Source organism: Chroicocephalus ridibundus, chromosome 13, assembly GCF_963924245.1.
Source record: "Chroicocephalus ridibundus chromosome 13, bChrRid1.1, whole genome shotgun sequence".
In the NCBI taxonomy this organism is placed as follows: Eukaryota; Metazoa; Chordata; class Aves; order Charadriiformes; family Laridae; genus Chroicocephalus; species Chroicocephalus ridibundus.
Genome location: NC_086296.1, coordinates 10531886 through 10559785, shown reverse-complemented (window position 1 = coordinate 10559785; position 27900 = coordinate 10531886). Strand labels below are relative to the sequence as shown.

The 27900-nt window shown below is 38.2% G+C and overlaps 1 protein-coding gene across 2 annotated transcripts; it reads right to left on the bottom strand.

The window, feature by feature from the left end:
• Positions 1-98: 98 nt before the first annotated feature.
• Positions 99-26998, bottom strand: CHFR (checkpoint with forkhead and ring finger domains). Of its 2 annotated transcripts, none has more exons than XM_063350842.1 (18): positions 26943-26998; positions 26326-26476; positions 24057-24156; positions 16986-17095; positions 14497-14556; positions 14129-14341; positions 12920-13135; positions 12194-12350; positions 11788-11942; positions 11067-11229; positions 10027-10169; positions 9500-9619; positions 9112-9195; positions 8311-8381; positions 7224-7311; positions 6938-7045; positions 5774-5846; positions 99-3452 (listed from the first exon to the last, which is right to left on the bottom strand). In XM_063350842.1, the coding sequence occupies exons 2-18, from the start codon at positions 26462-26464 to the stop codon at positions 3410-3412; spliced, it is 2043 nt and encodes a 680-aa protein (XP_063206912.1). In that variant the 5' UTR covers positions 26465-26476; positions 26943-26998; the 3' UTR covers positions 99-3409. The 2 variants fall into 2 exon arrangements, with proteins under 2 accessions (XP_063206912.1, XP_063206911.1); XM_063350841.1 differs by having other exon boundaries at positions 26814-26951.
• Between the last annotated feature and the right edge of the window lie 902 nt (positions 26999-27900).

Here is a 27900-nt window from a genome sequence, read left to right as displayed (position 1 = left end):
CTTCCACCTCAGATAGAACGGGGTGCAGAAAAGTCCTCCTATTTACTCAGCAAGGGAAAAGTTCTATTCAGAAAAAGCTCTATTAATAGTAGCCATTTGAAATCTTATCATTTACACAAATTAGATCATTGTAAAGACGAACACAATGTAACAATCATTTTCTCCAGCCTGCTGTTAAATCAATAGTGCTATCATGCTTCTCACTTCAGTGTTTATGGTGTTGCAAGAAATTAAAATGGTATCCACTTTTTTTAAGAGTAGTAAACTTTTGTTATTTACTAGCACCCTGAAATCGTCTTGTTACTTAATAGTTTTGGCTTTCAGCACTCTGAAATCATCTTGTTACTTAATAGTTTTTGGCTTATATCACTCTGCAGAGATACTGATGATCCTTTGTGAGCTGACACTTAAGAAAGTTGGAGAGAATTTCTTGGAATGACAGAAAAACTCCTGTCATTTTCAGATACTACAAATTCAAGGATGATATTTAGTTGTAAAATCTCAACTTTAAAATAACCAATAGCTTGACCGAGCATTAGAAAGTGTTGCACAGATCCATTTCTGTGGTGACAGAATATGCCACAGAAGAAACAGACAACTTCAGTGAATATCTTTTTTTTTTTTTTTTTAATTAATAACTTCTTAGTTCAGGAAAAAAAATAAATCACAAAAGAGAACTGGAAGAACTACGCTCCACCTTCTTTATAAAAGAGCTTTCTCAAAGAGAGAGACTATATACCTTGTTCACCACTATGTCAAACTCTACCATAATCACCTCGGTTTTCACAACATCTATTCTACCACGTTTCATGCTCAGCTTCCAAGTATCTCTTATAAAGGAGGTGGGGGTGTGCTTTAGACAGGTTAAAAATATGCTGCACCTTTACAGTATTTAAACAATTACACCAAGCATAGTTCATACATTTATCACATTAACTATCACCTGGTAACCATACATTTAAAAAGGTCTAATGTATAGAGTATGTAATACCCATGACAGATACTCTTACTTACTTAAGAGCATATAAAGATCAGGATTCACTCACCCTCCCCATCTACCAGTTAATTTCTCATCTCTTCCTGGTACAATATAAATGACCAAAAAAATCCCTTCGTTCCATTGCACTACCGCAACCCTATATGCATAGAAAGGCAGATTAATTATCTGTAACAGGGAAAAGGAAGAGCGGTTTATAAAAGGAATTTCAAGACCCTCTACTGCACAGGTAGTTTAAGATGTTAAGTACATGAGTTTTGTTGTTTGTTGGTTTTTTTCCCCCAATTTTTTTTTTCTTAAAGTCACATAATACATCCCTACACAAACATAACTTGAGTAAGTGCAAGCAAGGTTGTACATAGTACTGCAGACACACTATTCTTGACCATCAAAAAAAATTCAGCACAAGAGGCTTGAACACTAGCACAGTGACAAGTCTATGCTGAAAGCCCATCTGGGGTGTGGGAAGTGGTGAATGAGAACGCAAAGCACATTTCTGCATATAATGTGCAAAGGCTTGATCTCCACAACTGCACTCAATTTGCTACATGCACAGCCAGAGATGAAAATGAGATCAAAACCAGCTGGGAATGGTTGTCCTGAGAAGATACAATAACCATTAAAAAAAAATCTAAACATAAAATACAAATACAGAAGCAACAGAACATTGTTAATAATATAAAAGACAGAAACACACTGCTGTTGTTAAAAGAAGTTTCAAGTATTATTCCAGATCCAATTTCAATCCTACTCACAGGAGAAAATGCCCAGAGATTACAAGAGAAGTCCACACCAAAGTGTATTTTTAATAGCACACGGGCATGGTCAACAGACCCATCCTTGCGACAGCTCTTTTAAAAAATAAAAATCTAAACAGAAATGCATCATTCTAATTAGCATTCATATTAAGATGTGCATTACTGGAAATAGTTGTTTGATTCACTGACACCAGTAGACACGATGTGCTGCATCATTTGTGCTCCATTATATCACAAGATAATGTGTGTACACTTTTTAGCATTGCAGTATAAATCCTGCTCATAAAATAAGGCATATGTAAAAACAACATGGTATCTACAGAGGTAACTTTGTATGCTTTCTTCTCATTCTGTTTCGCTCTTCTAGGTATGATGAAAAAGAAAAATTGGTCCCAGTCGAGGTTTGTGAACATTAGCTAACAGATTATAATGAATATGATGAGAGAGATCAGATCGTGTGAATTTGGGGGTGGTGGGTTATGCTGGGATTTTTTAAATTTATTTCTTTAAATGATGCTTGGGACATTTCCTGAACGAGCTCCACAGAAGGCATGAAAATAAAATCTACATTTTTTTTTTTTGTCAGTGACACCAGCGTTCCCCTTCATCATCCCTCTATCAATCCAGAAATGCCTCCATATTGCTACAATTTGTCCAAACTGAATCATTTCCTGTAAGATTGTTCCTTCCAGTAAGGCTGCTATTTTCTGTTTTAAGTTATAGCTTTTTCTACATTTTCACCAGTGTCTGCATGCTAGAGAACAGCTGCATGGCAGAGGTACATATTTAGCATACAATATCAAACCAAAAAAGAAATAAAAAAAAAAAAACCAAAAAACGAACCAGTGTGTCCTACTGGCTGCTCTATGTCAAAAGCACTGTTTGGTCTTCTGATATAAAACACTAAAAGAAGTAATATTAGCAGAAGTCTGTTCTGCTTCAAGTATTACCCCAACTTTAAAGGTGATTTTCAAATTTTTGTGCAATTACATTTGTAATTTAATATGAATAAAAACATCAACACAACTAAACTAAGAAAAGAAACTGTACTCCTTTCAGTATAACACTGCACATATGGTAGGAGCTTTAAGTTGAAACAGCTGTTTAATGGACGGATTTTTTTTTTTTTAAGTGAGTATTAATGTGGTTTCTAGCCCAAACGCAAAGGGTAGTGACAAAATATCAGGCTACCGCAAAATGCAGTTACAAATATACACTGACAATTTCCTTCTTAAATATTAATGGCTCTTGAAATATCCATCAGATACTTTTACAAAACATTTCTATTTTAAGTCTAAGGATTTTTCTTAGTTTCTTCACAAGTAGTGCAAATACACTCCTTATTCTTAGGTCTTCCCAAGATATGGCTGGTTTTTGTGTGTGTGATTTCGGTTTGTGTTCTTCACTGAAGTGATACAGGGACACTGTAGTCATGAGGATGGAATGCAATGCTTGCTGGACTTTCTTGGAAAAAAAGAAAAACTACCTTATTCATGTACAGCTGTAAAATTCTACAAATCAAAAAGTTCACACCAGATTACCTGATGCAAAAGTTACTGAGTCCCTGCTATGGGGGAACTGAGAAGATCCCCTGAAACCTTAAACTGTACAAGCATGTAACAGGTTTTTGTCCCCTCTCTACGACTACAAGTATTCAGTTCTTGAATCGTGTTTGTTCACAAATGTGATTGAATTTCCTGAAATAAAAAAAAAAAGTATTAAAATGTAACAAAGTTCTCAGAAGTCAGGCAACAACAACAACAAAAAAAAACCAACCAAAAAAACTGTCAGCGTTTTTCATGTTGTATTTTAAATGTTAAACAGTTTAAAGCAGAACATTTACACTCTAACGTGGGTGTTTTTCAGAACCTGTTTAGATCATACTCTACCACCATGTTATCTGTAACAAGATTTTCAACATCTCTCCTGCCTAACCCTTGTTCGTTTTATTATGCACACAGAAAACCTGTTATTAAAAGCATTTCTCTCTACTTCTGCATACTTCAAACCCAGAAGGCAATTAAAACAGGAACCAGTGAATTAATTTTGCCCTGTAAGACACTGCTAATTTTTAGTAGACAGCATTACACAAGTCATTAGGAACTAGAATTAACCAGGCTGATAATACATAAACATGTTCTTTCACTGGCTTAGAATCGTCTTCTGGAAAGAAAAAGGTACATTTTTCTCATTCTGTATTATTTAGGTTTTACGGGAATGCCAAGCCCATCTTCCCAAATCAAACAGATAACAGAATTTTGTATAATGCATTTCTTCCCAATTCTAAAAATTATCTCACTATTCATTCTTTGTTTTTGTCTTACGTGGGTTATGCATCCCCCAATGCGTAACTGAAACAGGAGCTGGGGTGTTGAGTGTGTATATACGTATACATGTGGAAGAGATGATGCAAGAGAGACTATCAATTTTCTTTCTCTTGCTGAATTAGATCAAAGATTAGAAAGAAACTTTGCTTACAAAACCAAACTACTTAGCAAAACAGTTTAGATCAATTAAAAAACCCCAGATATCTAGAAGTGATATGACAGGATTGTTTGCTTTTATGGATTTTAGGAACTAAGAGCAGCAGCCTGTAAGGTTCTAGGAACAGCTAACGCCTGAAAGAAAAAAGAAAAAAAAAAAGGAGAAACAAAAAAGGAAAAAAAAATTCTGAGTCATTTCCATTATAGATGGAATTATCCCATTACAATATGAACAAAGACAACTGGTGAGTGCTTTGATACTGAATTAACTCGCTAACATTTCAAAACAAAATCTCCTCTGGGAAAACAGACAGTCCTGTAACACGAAGTTACAGATAGCAGTGGTGCTTTAAATTACTTCTGCAACTTAAATCCCAAATTATTTTTGAAAGTTATTTGGTAAAACCCTCTGAATTTATAAGAGGCAGGGGATGAATATTTTACAAGTCTTTCTTATGATCTCTTGCATGAGCTGTACAGACTGGTTATTTTCAACCCATGGTACCTGAAATATTAAAGGAATTATGCTAAGTGTGTATGTTCATTGCAGCGTTAGAAAGATACTGCAGAATCTACCATTCATTAAAGCAATTTCTCAAAAGGGGTAACAGCTCCTCTATCTTAAATTGCACTGAGAATTTAGAGAAGTATTCATACAGCAAGAAGGATTTTTCTACCCTACCAGTTAGCTCTTAGGTAGTTAATTTTTATTTTGTTTTACAAGTCTTTAATATTTGTCTTACCACATGTGCATCTTTTCATAAGAATGAAATTGCATCGGTTATTAGTGGCCTTTTTTTTTTTTGTAACCAAGGACCTTGATATATTTTGGACGGACATTTCTCATAAATGACCAGATACCAGAAGCCCATGTTCCCTAGATGTATTAAAACACTTGATAAGTAGAGTGTTCATCTCTCTTCAGGCTCAGTAATTCGTTTTCACCATATGTCTGATTGCTTGGGTCAGAGGCATAAGATCTAGAAACTCCTCCAAAAGCAGGAGCTGCTAAGTCACACCAGGTTCCTAATGTTACATGTTCCAAACTTCTATTGCTTCTCTTGTCGCAAATTACTCCCACCAATTTATCCCTTCAAAGTACGTTGCGCTTCAATAGGAGAATCTCTCTTACAGTTTCAAATGGAAATTGCATGGGGCTAATTATTGTGTATACGGTGTTTTTAAGAAGCACCCAGACATGAGCAAATGAGAAGCTGCTTCAGTGGGAGAAGAACAGGAATAAAGGGGGAATTACAGGCGGAAAACAAAACTCAAGAAATGTCAGCAATGGGTTACATCACCTTACAAGTGCTAGTGGTACCCTTCTGATATACACAAAAGGCTCGTTTCAAAGTTGTGTTAAAAACAAAAATGACCAAAAAACCCAAAGTTCACCCAGTTTGCTTATGCTGTGACAGTGTTACTCATGCAATTTCTGGCACTTCAAAGGTTGGGGGTTTTGTTGTTGTTTGTTTTTTTTTTTTTTTTTTAAAAGAAACAAAACTCAAAAGCACTTTATAAATTGTTTAACTTACATGGCATGATGTGCTTTGACCTGAGTTCGACAGTTGCGCCCCCAGTAGCAATCAGGACGTGATGTGACAGTCACTACAAAAAGAGAAAATGAAATGCTACATTTATTACAGAAGTCATTAAATAAGGTGACACAGATTAAACCACTACTAATGGTGGTTAATCGTCAGAGCAAGCTTTGTAGAGAAACAAGACACAATTGGCAAGTAATGACTGTAAACTATATTGGTTCACCTTTCTAGAAACAAAGCAAACGCTTAATGAAGGACAAAAAATATAATTCTGAATATTAGGTTCATGCAGACTTATGATGAAAGGCTTTGGTTCTCAGTGCTGTCAACTGCAATTTTACCATTTAGTTTAACAGAGATGGACTTCACTGTTTAAGACACTGGGCATATGTGTAGATACATTTCCATAGGAAAGAAAAATTTATTAGTTTGGATAGAGTTTGTTGTTTGTCCCCCACTTTAACATACATTATAACTCATCTGTCCAGGAAGCCGTTGTGCTAAAATGAAAAGCAATACTAAGGAGAAACAAGGAAGACTGACTGTCACTCTGCAGAGCAGCAGAAGCAGAGTTCTCAACTATCAAAGACAGGGAAGCTGTTGCTAACAACAGAAACTGGATGAACAAAAGTAACATTTAAAAGTAGACTGTTGGGAGAGCTTCTGTTCCCAACAGATTTAGGATTGAAAGAGGCACAGCTGCTTGCATGCTATTTTATACCAAAACTGTAAATGCAAACAGATTTAGAATTAATTTATGAAAACATTCTTATTCCTTGCTGAGAGCGGGTAAAATGTGAAATTTTTCAGGAGGCGCATCATTTCACGTACTTAAATGGGAAAATGCATCAAATTACAGCAACTAGTTCCTGTTGACTATATTCTGGATTTTACTGAATTCTTCTTTCACTATGCAGATTGTTCTACAGATGAAAAAACATACTGAAAGAAAGGACTGCATTAGGGAGCCTGACAGTAACTATACACAAACTTAGCAGCTGAAAAGTAAAGCAATCAGCATAAGATATTAGCCCTGCAAAGAGATTCGCACTGGGCTACATGAAGGTACTAAAAAAATCCAAGGATACAAGGATGAAACTGACTTTAACTCCCTTAAACGACTGTTCCCCTCTTACTGTGCGAAGCAATCCCCACCTGGCAATTCAGCAACAGGAATATTCTGCCTGTACTGGTAGGCAAGTTCTCGAAAGCTGCGAAGGCCACAACAGTAGCAAAGCACTGTGTTCCCAGTAATTCTGTAATCTGAAGAGAAAACCGGTTTGTACATAATGTCAGAGTAAGGCTTGAGAAATCAGATTTAATAAGAATGTCACGATGGCACCGGTTATTTACCCAAAACTTAAACCTCTTGATAATATTACTGAGTTATATAGAGACAAAGAGTTACACATCAACAAAATCAAATATACATAACACATACCTGACAACATAAAAACTCCTCTTTGAAGAGCTAAAAGACTTTCATTTAACATATTTTTCCATGTCAAACCCCTGGATGCCAGGTAATCCTGAAAAGAGCAATTTCAGTGTTTAATCTCGAAAGATCTCCAACATTGAAGAGTGATCAAGTCATTCACCCTCAAATATTTCCAAATCTAGATCTAATTAGGTTTTCAAAATGGGCTGATGCCGATTACAAGTAAAAATTAAATACCTTTAACTTAATTACCATGATACTTTCAGATCACTGATAAAACCTTACTCAATATCTTTTTTTTTTTCAGAAGACTCATACTTTTGCCAAAAGAACACAAATAGACGCGTTTCAGTCACAATTATTTACCTTAAATCAAGACTTCATCCAGTTTACCTAATTTAGATAACACCATTATAGTATGGGCAAAATACTTTCCATGCAACCTAGCGTGAAATTTAACTTGTCTGGGGAAAAATATTTGACAAATCTTGTTTTCTTGGTATATTTTTAGTGAATTAATTTTCTCTTTAATTAGTATTTTATGTTACACTTTAGCGTGTAGAAACTGGCTTCCCTAACAAACACTTCATACAAGTAGAATTCTTTGATGATTTAACAACCAAACACATCTGAATTCTACAGTGTGTCTATCAGTCATTTAAACTCAAATTCAGAAGTTATATCTAGAATTTTGGCCTTATTGGCACCTGTCAGACATACACGTCGGAGAATTTAAACATCAGGATTGCACGAAAGGAAGTTTTTTGTTATTGTTGTTCATTTGGATGGTACAGAAAGAGCTGATGCTAAATGGAATTCATCTCTAGAATACAATGATCTCTTACTCAGAGACTGAAAGGGCCAAATTATCACCCCCAGATACTTCCAGTCTAGACACAGCAACTACAACTTTGGTCCGGCTGAACATTTGGGGCTCATTAGATTTACCTTTTAGAATCAGGTGCTGCAAGTGATACAGTGCTGCCACTGTAACTGTTAGGCAGCACATCACTATCATTTCACGAGTGAGTACATCTTAAACTTTGTACATTTATTATTACACAACATACATAGCTATTTTTAAACGTACCTTTAGGATATCTGACTCGTAGTGGTTGTTATTTAGGACTCCATCTAAACACTTATCACCAAGATTTATTTCTAATCAGAACAAGAAGAAGAAAAGTTACTATTTCTTGCCCCAATCCCATAGCCCTCATGCATTTCCTGAAGATTCTTCTGTTTCCTGAAATAACGTGCACAAACTCATATAGGCACCAAGTAAATGACTGTATTCAACTTTTCTCAAGCATGTGATATATAACTTCCAGTGGCAAAACCAAGACATCGAGATTTTACAATTTAACCTTCACTCCACAAACACTACCACTAATCTGCACAGATTAATGCTGCTACTATTAAAGCACATTCCATTAGCTTCAAACTGCAGCCAAATCATTTCAACTGTTCTAATTTATTTTTTAAAATGTCTAAAACCTGGAATTTCAGAAGTCCACATGTTTAAAAGGTAAGGTTCTTTTCTAATCAGTTAACACCAGATGTTCCGTGCTCTTGCATTGATTTGTATGATTCTCTTACCAGGCTGAAATACACCACAGTTCTTTTTTATATGGCAAAACATTGTGCTTAAAAGTGTAGTTTTCAAAGGCAGTATGGTCTGAAGACAAGAAGTTCATTCCTCTCAAAGTTAAGACACTTACCACTCAAGAATTTTTTTATGTTTGTGATGTAAGGACACAGCCTTTGTTTCCTTTTGCATGACTGGGCTACAAACTAATCTATTACATTTCTTAAATTAGCTAAAGTTCAAGACAGACAGATATTATCGCAAAGTGAGCAGACTCATAAGAAACATATTAGTCCACAATACCACAGAATGGCGCCAAACAGCCAAAACACGCCATCCGAGTGCAGCCCCAGTATAAATGACAGAAGGGTTGCAGACAAACTGTACCTGTAAAATAACAAAGAAAACCCCTGTAAGGACCTGCACACAGCAAAACTCAACAGTTATTGTTCTTACAAATCAATAACAATGGAACCCTGAAACTTGCTTTAAAAAAGTACAACTTTCTTTCTTAAAATACGTTTTATAGAGGAATAATAAATTTTATAAAGGAAGATTCTTTCGTTCTGTCGCTACAAGAGTCCAGATAAAGAATATTATTCAAACAAAGAACACTCTTCAAGGTAAACTTAAGTTTAACTAAAAATAAGGAAAGATTTAGTTCTGCAGCCAAAATCAAAAAAGTACACACATTGCTGAGGAGCAACATGAGGATTCTGTTCACGCTCTGCTCTTCGGTCGGGCATTGGCTGAAAGCAGCAGGTGCATATTACATGACTTCCTTGAGCAGGGCACACATATTCCTGGACAGCTAGATAAGTTAAAAACAAACAAACAAAAAAGAATACTGAACAATATACACAACTGCAATCTGGACTAGGAATCTTAGTGAATATTAGCAACATAAAAATCTGAAAGTAATAAGCAAGCAATATAATTTTGACAAAGATACTATAAAAGAGCAGAAAAATGTCATTCAGACTTCTAAACTACTCGGTGGTGCAAAATATTTCAACGTGTAGAACAGTTTAAAAACTATCAACCATCAGCAATCTATTTTGGATGACCACCATGGTCAAATCTCATATTTGCAAGGACACCTATATGAAGTGGTGTTACTCTCACATTACTGTGCGAGTGAGTTTGCTCAGTTCATAACGGGTGTATGAGTTATGGTATTTTGGTATCGCACTACTGAGAAGATTTCATGACACTGACCCGCAGGGAAGTTGGCTGATGTAGATGGTGCATCTCCCAGCGCTTGCATTCCTCCTGCTTCTGTCTCTTGGCCTGTGCCAGGTAGAGTTGGAACAGAGTGTCTTCGATACCCTGGGCACTGTCTGCATACTATATATGGTTGACTGAAAGAATAAAATAAGGTCATAGGAAATCACACACAACAAATGCAAATATAACTCATATCTCTATGCTCGACAGCGTTGTTCATATTTTCAAAGTTTAAATTTGGAATTTCTTCATCCAGTAACATATGGAAATTTACATAACTCATAACAGCTGTGAAGATCACTGTAGTTGTAACAGATAAAAACTTTGTATTTTCTAGTATTCCCCAAGTAGTTAAAAAAAAAAAGGAAAGAAAAAAAAAAAGAGTGGTATGACTGGAAGTGAGATGTACAAGAGACAGAGGAACAAATTATGAATAATTATCTACTGGAAGAGCTTTTCTGTTCCCCTCTAGACATACAGCAAAAAATGTTTGCTGCTGGAAGTAAAGGGGAGATATTTTGGTGCCTGGGAATCCCTAGGTTAAGCACCAGCTGCTTCAGTACCATACACCTGGTGAAAGCAGTGTTCCAGATGCATAAGTACAATTATTGCAGCAGCACTCATAGGGTCATGGACTGCTTTATCTCCCAACAAGATTCTAATCAGAAACCTGTTTTCTCTAAAGCAACAGCCAATTTGTAATTAGAAAAGGTAATTTCACATATCTCACATGAAGCTCTTGCACAGTTCAGATAGAACTATTGGTCATTAACTGAATCTTGCTGGACCCCAAGGAAGTTCTAATTGTGTTTTTTATTGACTGCTCAAAATTCAGTAGGATAGCCAATAGACTTGCCAAGATAATTACCAATAAGAATGAACTTACCTGAAAACAAAAATAAGATTCATTCCGGCAACGATGATGGAAACACTACCAGCAGTAACAGAGTTTGTGAAACTAGCTCCGTTTGTGGGTTTGTGCATTCAAACATAAGTAAATCTAATTCAGTGCACAACTTAAATAGACATACCTGATATCTGAAGATTCACTATCTACATCTGACAATTCCAACAAATCTTCAGAACTTCCTTCCTCGTCTGAAAAAGATCTTCGCACCTTAGGTTGCAACATGTCTTGAGTAATTTTGTTTCTAGCATCCATGCTACGTACATCATCTTCATTACGACATTTATCTGGCATGAGAACCAAATTCAAATTTCAAGAGCTCACATCCCTTGTCCCCACCCTACTTTATAAGCATAGTTACAATTATTGTGTTTCATTTCCATAAAATTTATTTTTGGATAACAGAGTTCTAGAAGATCTTAGTTAATGGAAGTATAGTATCAGGCAACTTAAGTTTTGTTTTCAAGAGGCCACGATCAAAGTTCATTAAATCTATATTCAAGTATATTTTTCAGAAGTATCTGAGTTTAGATGGCCTAATCAGTCAGTGTCCCCTATTTGATAAAACTGATATCCTTCTCATGATTAAGCAAGAAAATAAAATTAAGATTTCTTAGCATACTCCGTTACATATTAAATCACGTTCAATCCTCACCCAGTATTTGAAACATTACAAGTTATTCTGTCATATTAAATGCACTTGTTTTCTTACAGCTGCGTCAGAGAAGACAGCAGAGTAATAACACATATATAGAAATTTAACAGACAACAGTCTGTGCATCCATCAATCGCGCAGCTAATCTGTGAAATACATCAGATTCTGTTACACGCACTGTTCAACTTGCCTGGATGCTGAATCAGATAAGCTTCAACCAAGTTGTTCAATATGTGATTTTTGCAAATACGTTCTACTGGACAACGACAAGTTGGACATAGAGAAGATCTTTCCATCCATCCTGAGTAGCAGGCAGCACAAAAAGTATGCATACAAGGCTGCAAGCTGGAAAACACAAACATGAAAACAAGGAAAGAAAAGGAGTCAAACCACAAATCTTTCATTTATCAGACACATTCATAATGCTCAAAAAAACTGTTTAGCATTGATTTGACCATATAGATTGGGGTGGAGTGGGGGGGAGGGAACGGACTCAGAAGGGCTTGTGAAAACCCTAAATATTCTGGCCGCTTCAAACAGTTGTCACTGAACTTCATATATTATTACCACATGATTACAGCTTTTGTCATACGTACCTTACACAGTCATGCAGCAGTTCTTGGCAGATAATGCACGTTAGTGTTTCTTCCATCTTATCGGGCTTCACATTTGATGTTTTTGCATCTTCAGAGCCAATTTTAATTATACATTCACTTGGAGCTGCTGGTGGAAGATTTGGACAAGCATCTTCATCTAGAAAGACAGAAGATTCCACAGTAGTTTTTGAAGCTTTTTGTAAATTTATTTTTTTTAACTGTTAAAAAAACCTGAAAGATATATACTGATTCGGTGTTCACTGGTAATGGTCCCACTGAAGGTTCTTGCTTCACACATAACAGCTTCTGCTACTGAAGACATTTTTTTCACTGGGCCAGAAATCAAATCAGTAAGAAGCAAGAAACAAATTGAAGAAGGACTGATGAGAGCTGACCTGACTCAACTTGAGGCGGGAGGGAGCAAGAGGGGAGTTTTGCTTTTCTTATTTATTACAGTACTAAATCATAACATTTTGAGTAGGGAAAAAATGTTACCTATCCCCTACTAACGTAACCTTTCACAACCTTCTAAGTTTGATATGCATTTTGAATTTATTCATATTAATGAAGAAAAATAAGCACAGAACCTTATGTTGCTATTAATCTCACTGGGCTTCTATGAAAAATGGACATAGCTTTAAGTTTCCAATTAATTTTTTTAAACCAACTTTCGACAGTAACATTATAGTGTGCAGGGTAAGTTGTGCAATACTGTTGTATACTAGCCTCCTTTTAGTTTCTTCTTCGCAGGTTCCAAACCTTCCTCCTCCCCTGTTGTTTGAGAATCCGATTCTGCTTTTTCTTTGTCAGTGATTTCTGAAGCGATTGCAGAAGTTTCAGTATTCATATCCAGCTTTTCATGTTCGTCATGCAGTGCTCTTAGACACACAGATTCTAAGATGGGGAAAGCAGGCACAGGAGCGAAAACTGAGGATTGTGATCCTGCAAAATAAAAACAGAAACATGAACATAGCTGCATACAGATGCAGGACACGTGACAACAACAGGTACTCAAACACTGATGATGCACACACATCAATCCAACCAGCTGAAAGGAAAAAGTGGAGCAAAAAAGCAATGTCTGCATAGCTATACTACGTGCACTCTGAGCCAATCTGACTAATTGGAAAGACCTGGGGGAAAACAAGCTATTAGTTGTGTAACCTTACTTAAAATCCCCATTCCTCTTTAAATTGTGGAGTATTTATTCATAAGACTATTATCCACACCAGGTCTTCCTGAAAAAGATGCCAGGCAGAGGATTTATGCAACGTTGATCCCACATAACAGGTCAGGATCACAGTGGAGGGCAAAGCTTTGTTTTCATAGGAGCATGATTAAAAAGCCCCAATGAACTGTCGACAAATGCCACTTTCTAGACAGCTGTTCTTGCTCCAGTTCTATTTTAAGAGTTACACAGCATTGTAGTATTACACTTGCCAACTTAATGCAGGATACTAGACTAGGAATCCAATGTGGTATATTTTGGCCTTAGAGCTCTAAGCAAGGGAAAGGGGACTGGTGATGGGCAGCAGTAACAGTGACAATTACAGTAGTTTCTCAGGGTGACTGCATGAGCACGAGCACTCATATCTACTTACTTTGTTACATGAGCCACATAGATTTGATAAGTTTTCACCAGTGCTCCACTACCAAACCATACTGTAAAGACAGAACAGTTTGGGATTTACGTACATTTTCTGCCCCTCTGAGCATAAGCAATTCTCACAATTGCCTTACTCATCCACAAGGATTTACCCTGCCTACTCACAGAGGGAAAGTTAAAATGCACACATCCACCTGGTATTTTCACTAGAACTTAACAAAGCAAACGCTAAAGACCCAGATAGGGGTAAAAGATTAATCTGTTAAAATTCAAAACTAGAGTAACAGTTGATGGGATATCAAACTTTAAATACTTGACACAATTCTTACCAGATGTAGAAGGATTATCCTGCTGAACAGACGCAGACTCAATAAGAGAGGTAGAAGAAGCATTAAAGAGGTTAGATGTAGAAGTAGATGGCTGTGGTTCCTCATAGCAAGACTGAGTAGCTGACGGTGATGAGGTAATTTGGGTCTCATCATTACTTCTTCCTGTACTTGAGGTATCTTTGGTCACATGGCATTGGTTTTCTACATTAACTTCTACAGTTGGAAGGGGGGAAAGGAAAGAAAAAAGATCTGTGTGACAGTCACCACATCATGGCTTCAAAATTCCAAGCAATCAAACTCTCTCGAGAGGGTTACTGTTATCCATTGGAGCTTAGCTGCTCTTCACTGATCTTGATTTACTTCCTTACCTACTGGTTCTTGAGTTGCATCATGCTTTGTGTTTAAGGATTCATAAAGATAAGCAACATCTGAAAGAGATTAAAAAATATTGATTAGAATCTTGAAACAAAAATTCACTAGCCTTAATCTCACATAAACAACTTCTATTCAAAAGTGTCTGCTTCCCCAAAGTGTCTGACAATGGAAGAGACAAACGAGGGGTCACCTCTATAATACAGTGTTAATACTCCTACTTAGGAGGCAATTAGGAACAGCACAGCAAGATCTTTTCTTCTCAGGAAATCAGGCAGAGCAGCTTTTGTGTGACGTTTAACTTGTGCCAGCCATGGAACCAGAGGCTTAATAATTTCTTAAACCTAAAATCTGCTCTGTGTCAGAACAAACTGTATTTTTACTGATACTTCAATGAAAGATCTTTGAAGCAGCTTATTATTTCCGAGCTCGCTTCTCAACTTCTTCGATCAATTTCATTTCATTCCTTTGTGAGATACATGAACTCTCAAAAATACAGGTTAAGATATGCCATAAGTTTCACTCAGAAACTAATTTAGTATCTATTAATAAAACTAACTGGATAATATCCCTTTTCTTCTCCATCCGACTTCAATCTAATACACTTCCAAAGATTCGCCTAACTTGCTACTTTTTTTTTTTTGTCTCCAGCCACCTAGAAGCAAGTGAGACTTCCTTAGTTTGTAGCAACCCTTCTTCTGATGAAAAGTTAAGAGTATTGTCTCCTTCAAAACTACTCAGAACGTCCAAATAGGCATGCCAAATCTAAATTTTCTCTTTGTCTTGGAAGATGGAGAAGCTGAAAAAGCAAAATTGAAGGCTTGGCAATTCATATACTTGTTAACCCAAACAGAAATAGTGACTCAGTTCATTACAAAGTACCTGGAAAATTCACATGAGTTCTTCCAAATAGCATCAACTGTGATAGTGCCATCTTAGAAAGGATTTGTGAGATAAACAAGCCATACAGACAGACAAATAGAGCTTATCACTGCCTCCTTTAAAATCTACATCAGACAGCATAAATCATTTTCATCTGTCTGTACAGAAATTAACAATAATTTCATAAAGGAAGTATTTCAGTAGTGAGTATATGCATAACCAGAATTTTTTTAGATTAACAATTCATATGTCTACTACTGTACGAAAATTGTAAATACTCTTGTGTTTTACATTAAATATCATGCTGTACACGTATCTAATATTACACCCTCCTATCTCCCAGTACATGCAATTATCTTCACAATAACAGCGGAGCTTGTGAACATACAAAGACTGTCTTTTCACCTTAAAGTTCCACATCAGAGCTATCAAATACATTAATGAGAATTAACATTTTAAATGCCTCTTTCATCTAAAGTCTTTTCCAGAAAGCAAGTGCTCTCTACTAAAATTTAAATATTACACATTTCACAGTTAAATGAAGAACTGCATGCTAACGGACAGAGCAGTTGGCTGGGGCACAACAATACATATGTAAAAACAGAGCTTGCCCATTGCCTTTCTCCCCATTTATCAAAGTTGAGCCCCATCTCTTATTTCATAATAATGAGTAATTACATTCTTTCTGTAAATATTTTCAGTCAGTGTTGGATTTAATGACCCTGTATAACTGAATGAAATGGTATGAAATGGGAAGGTATGAAATGAAAATTCTGCTCAAAAGTCTCAAGAGTTATTATTTCCCAAATATTTATGAACATCTTTAAGACAGATGCCAACACGGATCATTCATGAAATCTCTTAATAATTTCATTCCATTGCAAAAACCGAGCAATTTACACCTAAACCTCGTCCCCTGACTTCTACCAGTTAACACATGAAAAAACATTATTTCCTGCCTAACAACGGCTTGGCTTATTTACAAACCTTTGAGGAAGGACCCCCGTTATTTTTTTTATTTACTTATTAATTTTAAAACCTAATTATGCTATTTCAGTTGCAACATCCTGAAAAGAATTACAGGCATGCAAGGCATGACTCGTCTTTAAGGCCACACAAATATTTTTCCAGGTTTACTACTTCTACTTTCACTCCAGGGCTTTCCCCACCTGCCCTTCATTTTGCCTCTTTCCCCTTCAAAAAAAACCACCAAAACTAACACAAAACAAAAAGCTTTTGCAGCCTTTCCTTCCGGTGCCAAAAACTGCTTCAACGTGATATATAACATATCACTTACTACCTTTGCAATTTGACTTCTAAAAGAAACACTGGGCATATGATCTGGACCTCATTAGTTACCATTCCACACATTAATTCTTCCAAAACTACTTCTAGGCACATTTCAATTTCAGACAGTTGCCCAGACTTGTTCCTGTAAAAACTGGCACATCCCTGACGTCTTCTATAGAGACTTGTTTTTAAACATTAACAAATTATTTGTCTTAAAATTGAGTAATTCTGTTTTAATTGTACTGGTACTTCTTTTCTGTCATGACTCAAAAAAATTACTAAGTATGATTTTTTTTAAATGGCATTTACTTACTGTTCTCTGGCTCATTTTTTCTGTAAACAACATAGATCACATCCCCAGTCTGTAAAGGGTATGTCTGCTTCTTCACCACTTTCAGTTTATTAATTACTGTTCCATTAGTACTGTAAAGAGAAAGAAAAGGTAACTTCACATAAATGTTTTCATAATTACATAGGAGCGAGCAGGAAGGGAAAACACAAGATACTTTTAATGAAGATACTTTCAATCAAACCACTGGCTCTAAGGAAAAAAAAAAATAAAAATAATGCAAGCCAGGATCAAAAAATACCCCCAAACATCCAGAAACAAATAAAAAATTTGTCCCAAAGTCAGAAATGTAGAGCTACTAGGGCTTCAAAGTCATTTGCAGCCACTGGTAAAGAGATGGTAGCTGGCAAACAGATAGACAGACAAAAGATCCCTGACATTTGGGCAATGTCTCAAAATAATTAGATGACTGTTTCTGTACAATAATTTCCACCCTTTAAGTATAAAACAGGAAAGGGTAATAGGAGTTTTATTCAAAAAGATCTAGGTTATGTTTTACAATTAACACTGGGAATCTCCTAAGACATTCTGTGATGAAGGAACTTTTCCTGTACAGTCAGGGATGTTATACAACATTAATTTTTCTCCCCTCTTGCTTCAAATAGTAAAAAAACTAAAATTCTGAGGTTACTTAAATTGTCTGCAGCTCAAAAGTGAGAAGTTAGTATGGTGGAAAAACAGTTATACACAATTAAAAGAGGAGATGGAATGAATTATTTTGATATTGATAAAAGCTCCCAGACTCATGGAAGAAATTAAATTGAGGAAGAGGAAAATGCACAGCATTGCTGATTAATGGCAGTATCTCTGCTCCTTCACTACGGGTGGTGTTTTATAACGGAGTGAAGTTATTCAAGTATTGAATAATTCCAGCTCAGTTGCAATAAGCCTCTTTCAGAGCTGCAGCATTCTAGAATTTCAGACTTCTGCCATTCAAATTCTCAGCAATTAGTACCAAATATAGAAGAACAGAAAATCTGCTTCTTTCCCTCAGCAAAACAAGCTGCTGCATGAAATAACAGCAAACCTCTGCCGCCACCTCCTGGAGGTCACCACTTGTGCCTACACAACACAGCCTTCCTCAAACAGACCACTTTCTCTGTAGAGGAGAGGGATGGTTATTTAGAAATAAGCACCTTTCCTTCTCGTTGTTTGCCTTTTAAAAATCCACCTGGAAAAATCTCTTGTCATTTAGCAAAATGAACAGCGAAATAAAACTAGAACTTCCTACTGTTGACTTTTTTGGACACAAGGTCAAAAGCATTACATTAGAAAGTCAAAAGGAAAAGAAAGCCCTTTAGAATCACTACAGCAAGTCTTTATCAAGGTATGAGTTCTTGCTCCTACCTTTGCAACTGCTTTCACTATCTACATGGTTGAATCAACTAATCCAACATAAATAACAAGATACAAAAAAATAAAAATGCTACTATAAACATCAAGAAACAAACAAAAATCTTTGGGTGACATTCATATTTGCTCCATTATCTTCAAACTTCTCCTATAAGCAAAACTATCTTAAGCTTGCCATTTATACCTCAGGCATACAGATGTTAAGTAGCCTGAAAGACATAAAGACCAAACAACCAGCAGAACAGAGACATTACTAAAAGAATTACAATGTTTAGCAATTAAGAGGAAAAAAAGAATTCTAGTCAGCCTGTTAGAAACTATACTCATTTTTAACTTAACAATGATGCTAGTGATAATATATTAAAAATATTATGTAAAAGCAAAAATTGCACCTCCTTCAATTGTCAAAGAAACAGCAAAGCTTACAACAATCCCTGAAACCTGTCAGAGGCTCTTTAACAAAACTAGGAAACAACAAATTTGACCTCCTTAGTTTTCCAGAAGGCAAATCTCCCATCCGCTGTGGTTTAGACATTCTTTTGTAATAAAACAGCTAAGGTTTAACTTCTACAGACAATTCCTAGTCCCATTATTTCACTAAACATAGGGAAAAAAATGTCACAACAATGTATTTTATGACTTGCTTTGTCATGACTGCCAAGCACAAGATGGTTATGAGGGACAATAACACAAGTGAGGTATTCTTGGAAAAAGAATAAAAGAAAAAAAAATATCACTACACATCTAGCAACCGGTCATACTTGATCTCACAAGGCAAGCTGCAGAAATAGCTACCCAAGACCCTAACTGTCAAATTGACTACAAATAGTCAAATCTTTTCAGTTCTGCACAGTTATACAGACTTCAATGACAGATGACTAACAAATTATTTGGCATCCATGAACCCAAATGAAGTAGGAATAAGCTGATACCACTTAACACAGAAAACCATTAAGCTTTTCTTAAACACTTTAGCAAACTGAAGTAGTTGTATTTATATCTCAGCCAACAATCAAAGGGGAAAAAATATCCACCTCCCCCAGATAACTGTATTAGTCTTTCATGTCCAGTTGCAGGATTTAGCATGAGGCATTTAGCAGATATAGTAACATATCCTATTAATGTTGTGGGTGTTTTTTAAATAGACACACAGGATAAATTACAGCATTTGTACACTCCTCTGATGTTTCAAATTAAAGCAAGGTCTCCATAAAATAAGCAGAAGGCACAATGAGAATCTCAAATATGAAGGCCAGTCATTAGGAGTAAATATTGAATCGATACCAACTGGCTGTATAATTTTTGAGGTGGTGAAGACAAAATGATACTATTGGATATAAATTTTGTGTTTTGAAACAATGTCACAAAAGGTCCCAATGCCACTTTTCTAAAGAGTGGAAGAAAAAAAGTCAGGCCTTGACTCAATTCCGATGTGGTTGATGACTCCACAGTTTGATCAATGAATGTACATTACCTTTACTTCCCAATCCTGACCATTGGGCAGAACTGATGTGGACAGCTACATTTCCCTCAGAACAAGCTTGCTTTTGAAGTAGGTGAACAGTCTATGTGTTGCAACATACCTTGGTTATCCTTCTGAGAAAATGCCAGTCTGTTACTTTTTAGTAATTACTAGTGTCCATCCAGGAAAACAATGTAATCTATGGTAAAGCTTCTGGGCTAATAGTTTTACTAGTTATCTGCTATTTAAATACATATTATCCTGAATATGCTGTAAACTGAAATGAGTTTTGAATTCCATTAAGCTAGAGAATCTCTTCTGTACTGTGTCAGTCTCCATTCTTCTAATGTTTACAGAAATAGTTTTGACTTGCAGGGTGTGGAGAATTTAGTAGCAGACAGACCACCAGCGTCAGCTGAAGATCAGCCCCCGATTTACCCACAGAAAGGGAATATCTGCTTGCCTATCACATGAGTATCAGCCTTGTGTAGTTTCCTGCTCTGAAACATCACTTAGTACTTAGAATCCCTAAAAGAATAATCCTAGAAGACAACAAGAGGAGGTCTTTAAAAAAAAATTAACTTGGTTGACTTTAAAATTTACTTTTCAAAATGAAGAATCTTACAATTGTTTTTACTTAGGGCAAGTCAACTACTGCCTCCACTCTGTTGGGACAGCTTGTATTATTTGTTTTCTTTCAAGCAGCATAAAGCAACTAGTACATGGTTTGGAAAGTAAAGCAAAAACATATCCCAAAAAAGGGTGGGGTCTGTGAATATTTTATTGTACTATTTGCAAACCCTTGGCTTTTGTTACTTGCAAACTTCTATTTAGTCAATTTTGAATTCTCTACATGTTTTCTTTCACCTGTGAATTTATGGTTATTTTTTCCAAAGTAGATCCAAGAACTCATTATGCTACCAGGGAGATAAAAACCAATGTTGGCTGTTTGATGATATTCTTTGGGTTAGCTACAACACAGAAACAAGGTCCACTCAGTTTAACTGTCCCACACTAACCGCCTCCTTCAATGCATTCCTCTTCACCAGAAAAATCTGAGTTTGACCACAGCAATGTTTCCAAACTATTTTCCACTTCAGAGAAGAAAAAGCTGACGTTGCAGTATTTTTCTGGGACTCTGGGAATCTGCACTGCCAATTCAAACATTCAAAAAAAATCTTTTTTCAGCCTGCTTGATTTTATGGAGCTCATCTGATATTTGGCAGAAACATTGGAAGACACAATAAAAGACAGTCTTCTGCAAGTAGTCAGATCAACCCATTTAGACCCTTGATTCAGCAAATGGTAACAAGCCCCACCTTTCCATGAATATATCATATAGAAAATTAACTTTAATTTGGCTTTGCTAGTTTTCTGCTGTCTGCACCTTCTGCCTCAGGGGGAGGGGGAGTGTGCGTGTGTAGGAGAAAAAAAAAAAGCAGGAATGTTTGTGCATCATTTACAATTCCTTTAGCTTGTATTATCATGATATTGGTCTAAACTAATTCTACCAGCTACATGCAACTGAAACTAGGGACAGTTTCTCACGCTTAGGTTTACAGCTATGCTCTGAGACTACCATGATAGGCAAACGTGGCTTGATCTGTTGTTTGAAATGTCTTGAAATTTGGGATGACATTGGAGAATGACAATTATAAGCCATTTCCTAGACATCCTAGCTAGGCCTCACATTTCTTCTGCAAAATTGAGCATTCCATCCCACAGCTTCTGGGAGTATAAGGCCTCAAAGGATCTATGCAGGGAGTTACCCTGGTTATTTTCCCTAGCTACAACCTAGAAATGGGGAGGAAATACACCCGCATCGAGCTTGTGGATGACATCAAAGCAGGGGCAGAGCTGGGCTGCCATTCAGAGGCACTTAGGGAACAAGCTAGAGGAATGGGCTGATGGGAACATCATGACATTCAACAAGAACAAACCCTAAGTCTGGCACCTGGGGTGAAATAACCACCTGCGACAGCATAGGCTAGAGACCAACCAGCAAGGGTTTTTGGTGGATCTTATGAATAAGCATAAGATCATACACCTTGGACTTATGCCTAGGCATAAGTCAGCAGCATGCCCTGGCAGCGATGAAGGCCTACAGCACACTTGGCTGTATTAACATGGGTGTAGTCAGAAACTCTAGTGAAGTGATTATTATTTCCCTTTACTTGGAACTCATTAGTCCACATCTAAAATATTACATTTGGGGTCACCTAGTAGTCTTGGAAGGTCTTGACAAACTTGAGCAAGTCAGTGGATAGCCACTGTCACAGCCAGAGGGCTGGAGCACAAGACTCATAAGCTACGGGGCTAGGGGAACCAGGCTTGTTTTGCCTGGGAGAAGAAGTACGATGAGGAAGTTAACAAGACAGAGAAAAGTTCTTTGCTGAGGTGACAAAGGTCATAAATTGAAACATGGAAGACGCAAACAGGATGCAAGGGGGAAAAAAAGAAAAAAAAAAAATCACTATGAGCATAATTATGGTCTGGAATAAGGGCCCTGAGAGGCTACAGAATATCTGTCCTTGGAGGTTTTCATGACCAGACTAGAGAAAGCCTAAACAACCTAGTCCAAATCCAGTGGTGGCCCATCTTTGACAGAGTTTGAACTAAGCGACCTCCTGAGGTCTCCTCCAACCTGAATAATTCTAGATGTTCTGTTCTACTCAAGGAAATAAAGAGAAATGCATAGCCCAAGTAAATCTCTGGAAGTGAGTTCCTCACCCTGAAAAAGACTCCTTTTAATAGCAACATAGCTACTAATTGATCAAGAGACAGAAAAGGAACGGACTTGAAAAAATTCTACTGCAAGAAATACATCAACTAGAGCTCATACATTCTGCCAGTGCCCGCCCAAAATGTGCATGCCATTCAATTAGATAGTTCAAAGGTTTTTCAGAATATTCTTGGAGGGATTTTTGTCAACAGCTCAGCAGGTATTTGATACTAACCCTGAGCTACCAGAACAATATATTTAATTGCATTCTAGGATGCTGGAGCAGGGATTCAGCATGATACCCTTCATAACCTCAAATGTGAAATTCACTTCACTTATGTACATCAATATATTTTGAAATGTTGTCTTTGGGTAAAATACCTTCCAGACATGAAAAATGGGGGGAGCTGGCAGAAAAGTTTCTTTACTGACTGCAATAACCTGGCAGAAAAATAATGTCGTTTACAGAAGCATTTTCAAATGTCACAGGGTTCTTGAAATGTAATAAACCAGAAGCTTTCTGCAATCTTAGAAAAAAATTTTTGTCAAAAATGAAGCAGATGAGAATTTGAAGAGGGTTACAATCTCCTCCTAACACCGTTCCATTCAAATTCCTGTCTCAAATTCTATAAAGGAGATTAGAAAACAAACTAAAGTCCATTGGAAAACACCCGCAACCCCTGCAGTGCTATTTGTACTCCCACAGTAGCCTTAGAACTCTACAGGAAATAGCCTCACCAGTACAGCAAGTTCACTGGCCTTCAGTGTATGACGAAGTGTGTAATTAACTTTTAGTATATAAAGTAGTTCCACTAAATTGTTAGCTTTTTAACAGTAGCTACAGTGAGGTATGTGCTTAAATCTTTCCACATTAAGGGCCTTAGTTCTCACACCCCTAACTTAACACAGAAACACCCAGAAGAGAAAATAATCATTCTGGTTAAACAAAAGAAAACAAAACTAAAATATCAAAAGTAGAAATTTAGCAAACATCTTTTATGATTAAATTGGATTGAATAGGCTCCAATCTCCATCTGACATGCGCACCACAACTGCTAGGCTACTACAGTATCTATGGTATGCAGACTACTGATATTTTGAATACCAGAAAAATGCATAACAAGTACAGATTTTTACTCCACGTCTATTTATGGTCTGAGATCATCACTGCAGGTATTTTCTTCCCTACACAAGTGTCTGAAGAGAGGCACGCTCTTAAGAATGCCGGCATAATTTTTTTCACAAGTCTAAAGAAACATGCTACAGAACTATTACATTAACAGTATTTTTCATCCAGTAGATTATGAATTCCTTTGCAGAGAAAAAAAAAATATATAGAAAGAGCCGAAAAACCTCCAAACCTAGATGTAAAAGCAGGAGAAAAAAAAAAAGAAACAAATAAAGAGAAGGATTTATTATTGGTACCTCAAGCAATACACAAGATTTTACTTCACAGACTAAAAAGAAAAGAAGAGTAAAAGTTCACAGAAGAACAAACCTTGTATCTTCCAATGACACTTGACCAGATTCTTCATCCACTATGATTTTACAGTGATCTCCAGACACTAACTTGTTGCCAGGGAAAGATAAGTCACAACCTTAAAAAGAGAGCAGATTTTCCAGTGTGCTTAAAAATACACATTACACAGACAGATCAGCATTCTACATGGCTATAAATGCACAACAAACTGACTCATGTACATCTGCAATAGTTCAAAACTTCTACTGGCATATAGGCAGCAATACAGTCTAGTATGCAAAACATAAATACAAGCAGTGAGATAGCTCCATGGGCTGCTATAAGCCTATTTCAACCATTTCAAGATGTTTTAGTTCCCTTTCTGCCCATTCCCCCCACCCCCCAATCCTAGTCCTTACAGATGGAAATCAAATCCCAGTTACTCTGTTCTAGATTGGCACAGAGATAATTTCACACATATTTGAAGCGTTCAATCTAAATTCTAGAGGCATACACCACAGAGCAACCAGCTCTTTTTGGGGGTTCGACTAGATGACCTTTAAAGGTTCCTTCCAACCCAACACATTCTATGATTCTGTGATTCTTTCTACACATCATTGCAACACTGTTTCATTGGATTTAACTTCTGCTTCATCACAGTATAGGGGGCGGAAGTAGAAGGAATTAACAGCTGATGAATATGAGAATATCACCCTTCTATGTTAAAGTATTTTTCTTCTATTTCTTTTTAAATAGGAAAAGTTTCCTCACCTCTGTTGACAGTGCTATTACATTAATAAAGCTGAAGGGAGATTAAGAATCCAGGACTAAGATTCAGGGATAAGCAGAAGTGTAACGACAATGTTGACATGACCGAAACCTTCCTACCTGCGACTCCAGGGCTCTGAGCAAATTTAGTATTTTTACTTCCTTTTAACATTGAATGTTCAAGGCAATGCTCAAGGTTCCCTGTCTAAGACACTAATCTGTCTCACAAATGACTCAAAGTACTTGTTTACACAGAAGTTATAATTAACAAACATGATTCACTTCCACCCATTCATGCTTTCGGTGCACTGTATCTCAGCCTGCAAGAGCAATGTATCCAGAAGAAAGTAATAGCCACTACATATGTTGGTGACAAATTATCACTAGTCTACTCCTGATACTCAAGGAACAATCAACAGCTAGAGAGTTAACCGTTGCCACACAACTTGTGATGCTAGCAAGCGTACTGAAAGTAAGTAGACTACATTTTATTCAGGAGCATGCCAACATTTCCATTCTATTCTATGGAGTTGGACTTTCACATGAGAGCAGGAAGGATGAAATGCTCTAAACAAGCATTTCTAGTGCTCCTGAAGATTTTCTGAATAATATTTATGACCCAAAGCTTGGTATTCTTGTGACCACTTATTTTATTAATGCATTAGCAAACAGTTATGGAAGCAAAAGAACACACACAAAAAATTATCTTTTTCTGCAAGATAACCCCCAACTAGACCGCAATTTGAAGAATTCACCTACAGCTTAGATAATGACAAGCAATCTAAATGTATGTTAACAAATGGAAACAGGCAAAACGTTTTTCCTACAATGCATTATCTGAATTTCTCATGGAGCTTTAACATCTGGTGTTTGTTCGAGACTATTTACAGAATGTTACCAGTCAGTCAAATACCTTGAACTGATGAACAGGAAACTGAAAATTAGCGCTGTCATGGCAGAGTAAAAAAAAAAATGAAACACTGCAATGATTGTTTTAAATAGAGTAAACATTAAATCCTTTAAAATAAAGGCAAGCAGTAATAGCCCTAGACTCTGAGAATAAAGCCTTCAAATACACTCTCAGAGAAACTTTCAGCATTTGTTAGCAATCTTTACATGGCCAGAAGAATTAAGGGCTTTTATGTGGGCATTTGCTTTTCTGTGAAGCACAAGCATTTTGCATTGCAGTTCCAACTTATTTAACCACAGAAACAAAATGAGAACATAAACAGGACTGACACACAGAAACCCTTCTGAATCAACAATTGTTTTTTCTTATTTGTACAAACTGTCACAGACAACTTAAAACGCATATTCACTTTTAAACACGCACAAGTTTGTAAAAAAGGTCAGTGTAAAACTTCCTCATCACACAGAGCCAAGAGGTAAATCAGGCACAAGGGATGGTCTGGCAAACACATCCAACAGCTGAAACCACCAAACCCAACTAGTTTCAGTCCACCTTCCACTGTTTTAAAGGCCAGGAGAGGGGACCGCTGCTGTCCCCCGAACCCAGCCCTACGCCGTGTCCCTGTCCCACCTTTCTTCCGACCAATTGTCCACTCTCTTTTCAGCAGCAGGACGTGCGGCTCTGCCTCATCAGCACCCAGCCGGATCAGCTTCCCCCAGGGCTGCTGCTGCCGCCGCTGGCTCTGCTCGCCTCCTTCCGACTGCTCCATTTGGATTCACATCTGACAAAAACAAACAAAGCGAACCCAAACCCCACCGTCACACAGCACCCGGGGGGCGGGGGGGAAAGAGTGCTCCCTCGGGGCCGGCAGCCGCCCCCCCACCGCCTCCCGGAGGCCGGGCCCTGCGCGCCGCAGCCCCTCACACCCCCGGGGGCTCCCCCGGCCCCTGCCCTGCCCGCTTCCTTTTGTGTGGAGCTGGGCTGGGAAGCCCTCCCCTAGGCCACTCGGCCCCCCGCCGCCAGCCCACCCCTTTCCCTTCGCCCCCACCCCACAGGGCCTGAGGGGGAGCGAGCCGGAGCGGCCTCCCTCCTTCCCTTCCTCCCCTCCCTCCGCTCACTTCTCTCCCCAACTTTCCGCCTCCAGCTCGCCCCGCTCCCCCGGCGCCGAGGGGCGGGCAGGGGGTGCGGCGCCCCCCGCTCCCCCCCGACGGCCCGCCGCCCCCTCGCCGCGGCGCCGGCCCTTACACCCCGTCCCGCGGCCCAGGCGGCTCCTGTCAACAGACATTGCCGATCAGCTGATCAGGGCGGGGCGGGGCCAGACCTGCCATTGGAGGCGGTGCAGGGCGGGAGGGGCGGGCCTTCCGGCCACCGCCACAGAGCCCGGCGAGCTAGAGCGTCGCGCTTTCCGCCATAGCCAGGCTGGAGCGCCGGGGCGGACATCTTGGGTGTGGGCCGGCTAGCAGGCGGGACAGGGCTCTCGCCGCCATCTTTGTTGCGGGCGGATCGAGGGCCTCGCAGCGAGCTACGTGTGCCGGCAGCCGGGGGAGCTCTCTTAGTCGGCCCCATACAGTGAAAAATACTCGTAGTTTTAACTCTTCGGTGTTGAGGAGTTATTAGTTTAGCAGTAACCGTTAAATAAAAACATACTTGCTGTTCCAGGGGCATGCTGTGGAAAGAAAGTTCACGCTGAGGCAGTTGGTGCGCGTTGGTGGGGGTTCGCGCCCGGAGGGGGCAGCCCCAGTTCTCATCAGGGGGCTCTTACAAACCAGAACCTTCAGTTATCGGGGACAAGAGCAAGCAGCAGAGCTTTCTGCACCTTAAAAAGCATCACTTTGCTCTTTGTTGCCCCACTGACCACCTCATTTCAGTGCCCTCTTCTACAGTTGTTGGAAAATAGCTAAAAAAAAAAAAGAAAATGCCAAACAGCGACAAAACCCCACAAACGGATCAGGAAGTGGCAGATCTCCTCAATTCCTCACCAGCAGCCCTGTCTCCTGCAGCCTTGCCGGGCCTGTGCTCCCCAGCCCATCACACCAAGCCTGCCTCTGTGGGGCCATCACCTTCATCCTCCTTTCCCCAAATCCCCACCATGTCTTCCCACCGTCTCCATCCCACTGGGAGCCACCTCAGAGAGCTAAAATGACCAAAACCAAATCGATTCCCTCGGTTGCTTACATCTACTCCCACCTTAGGCCAGTCTGGGGT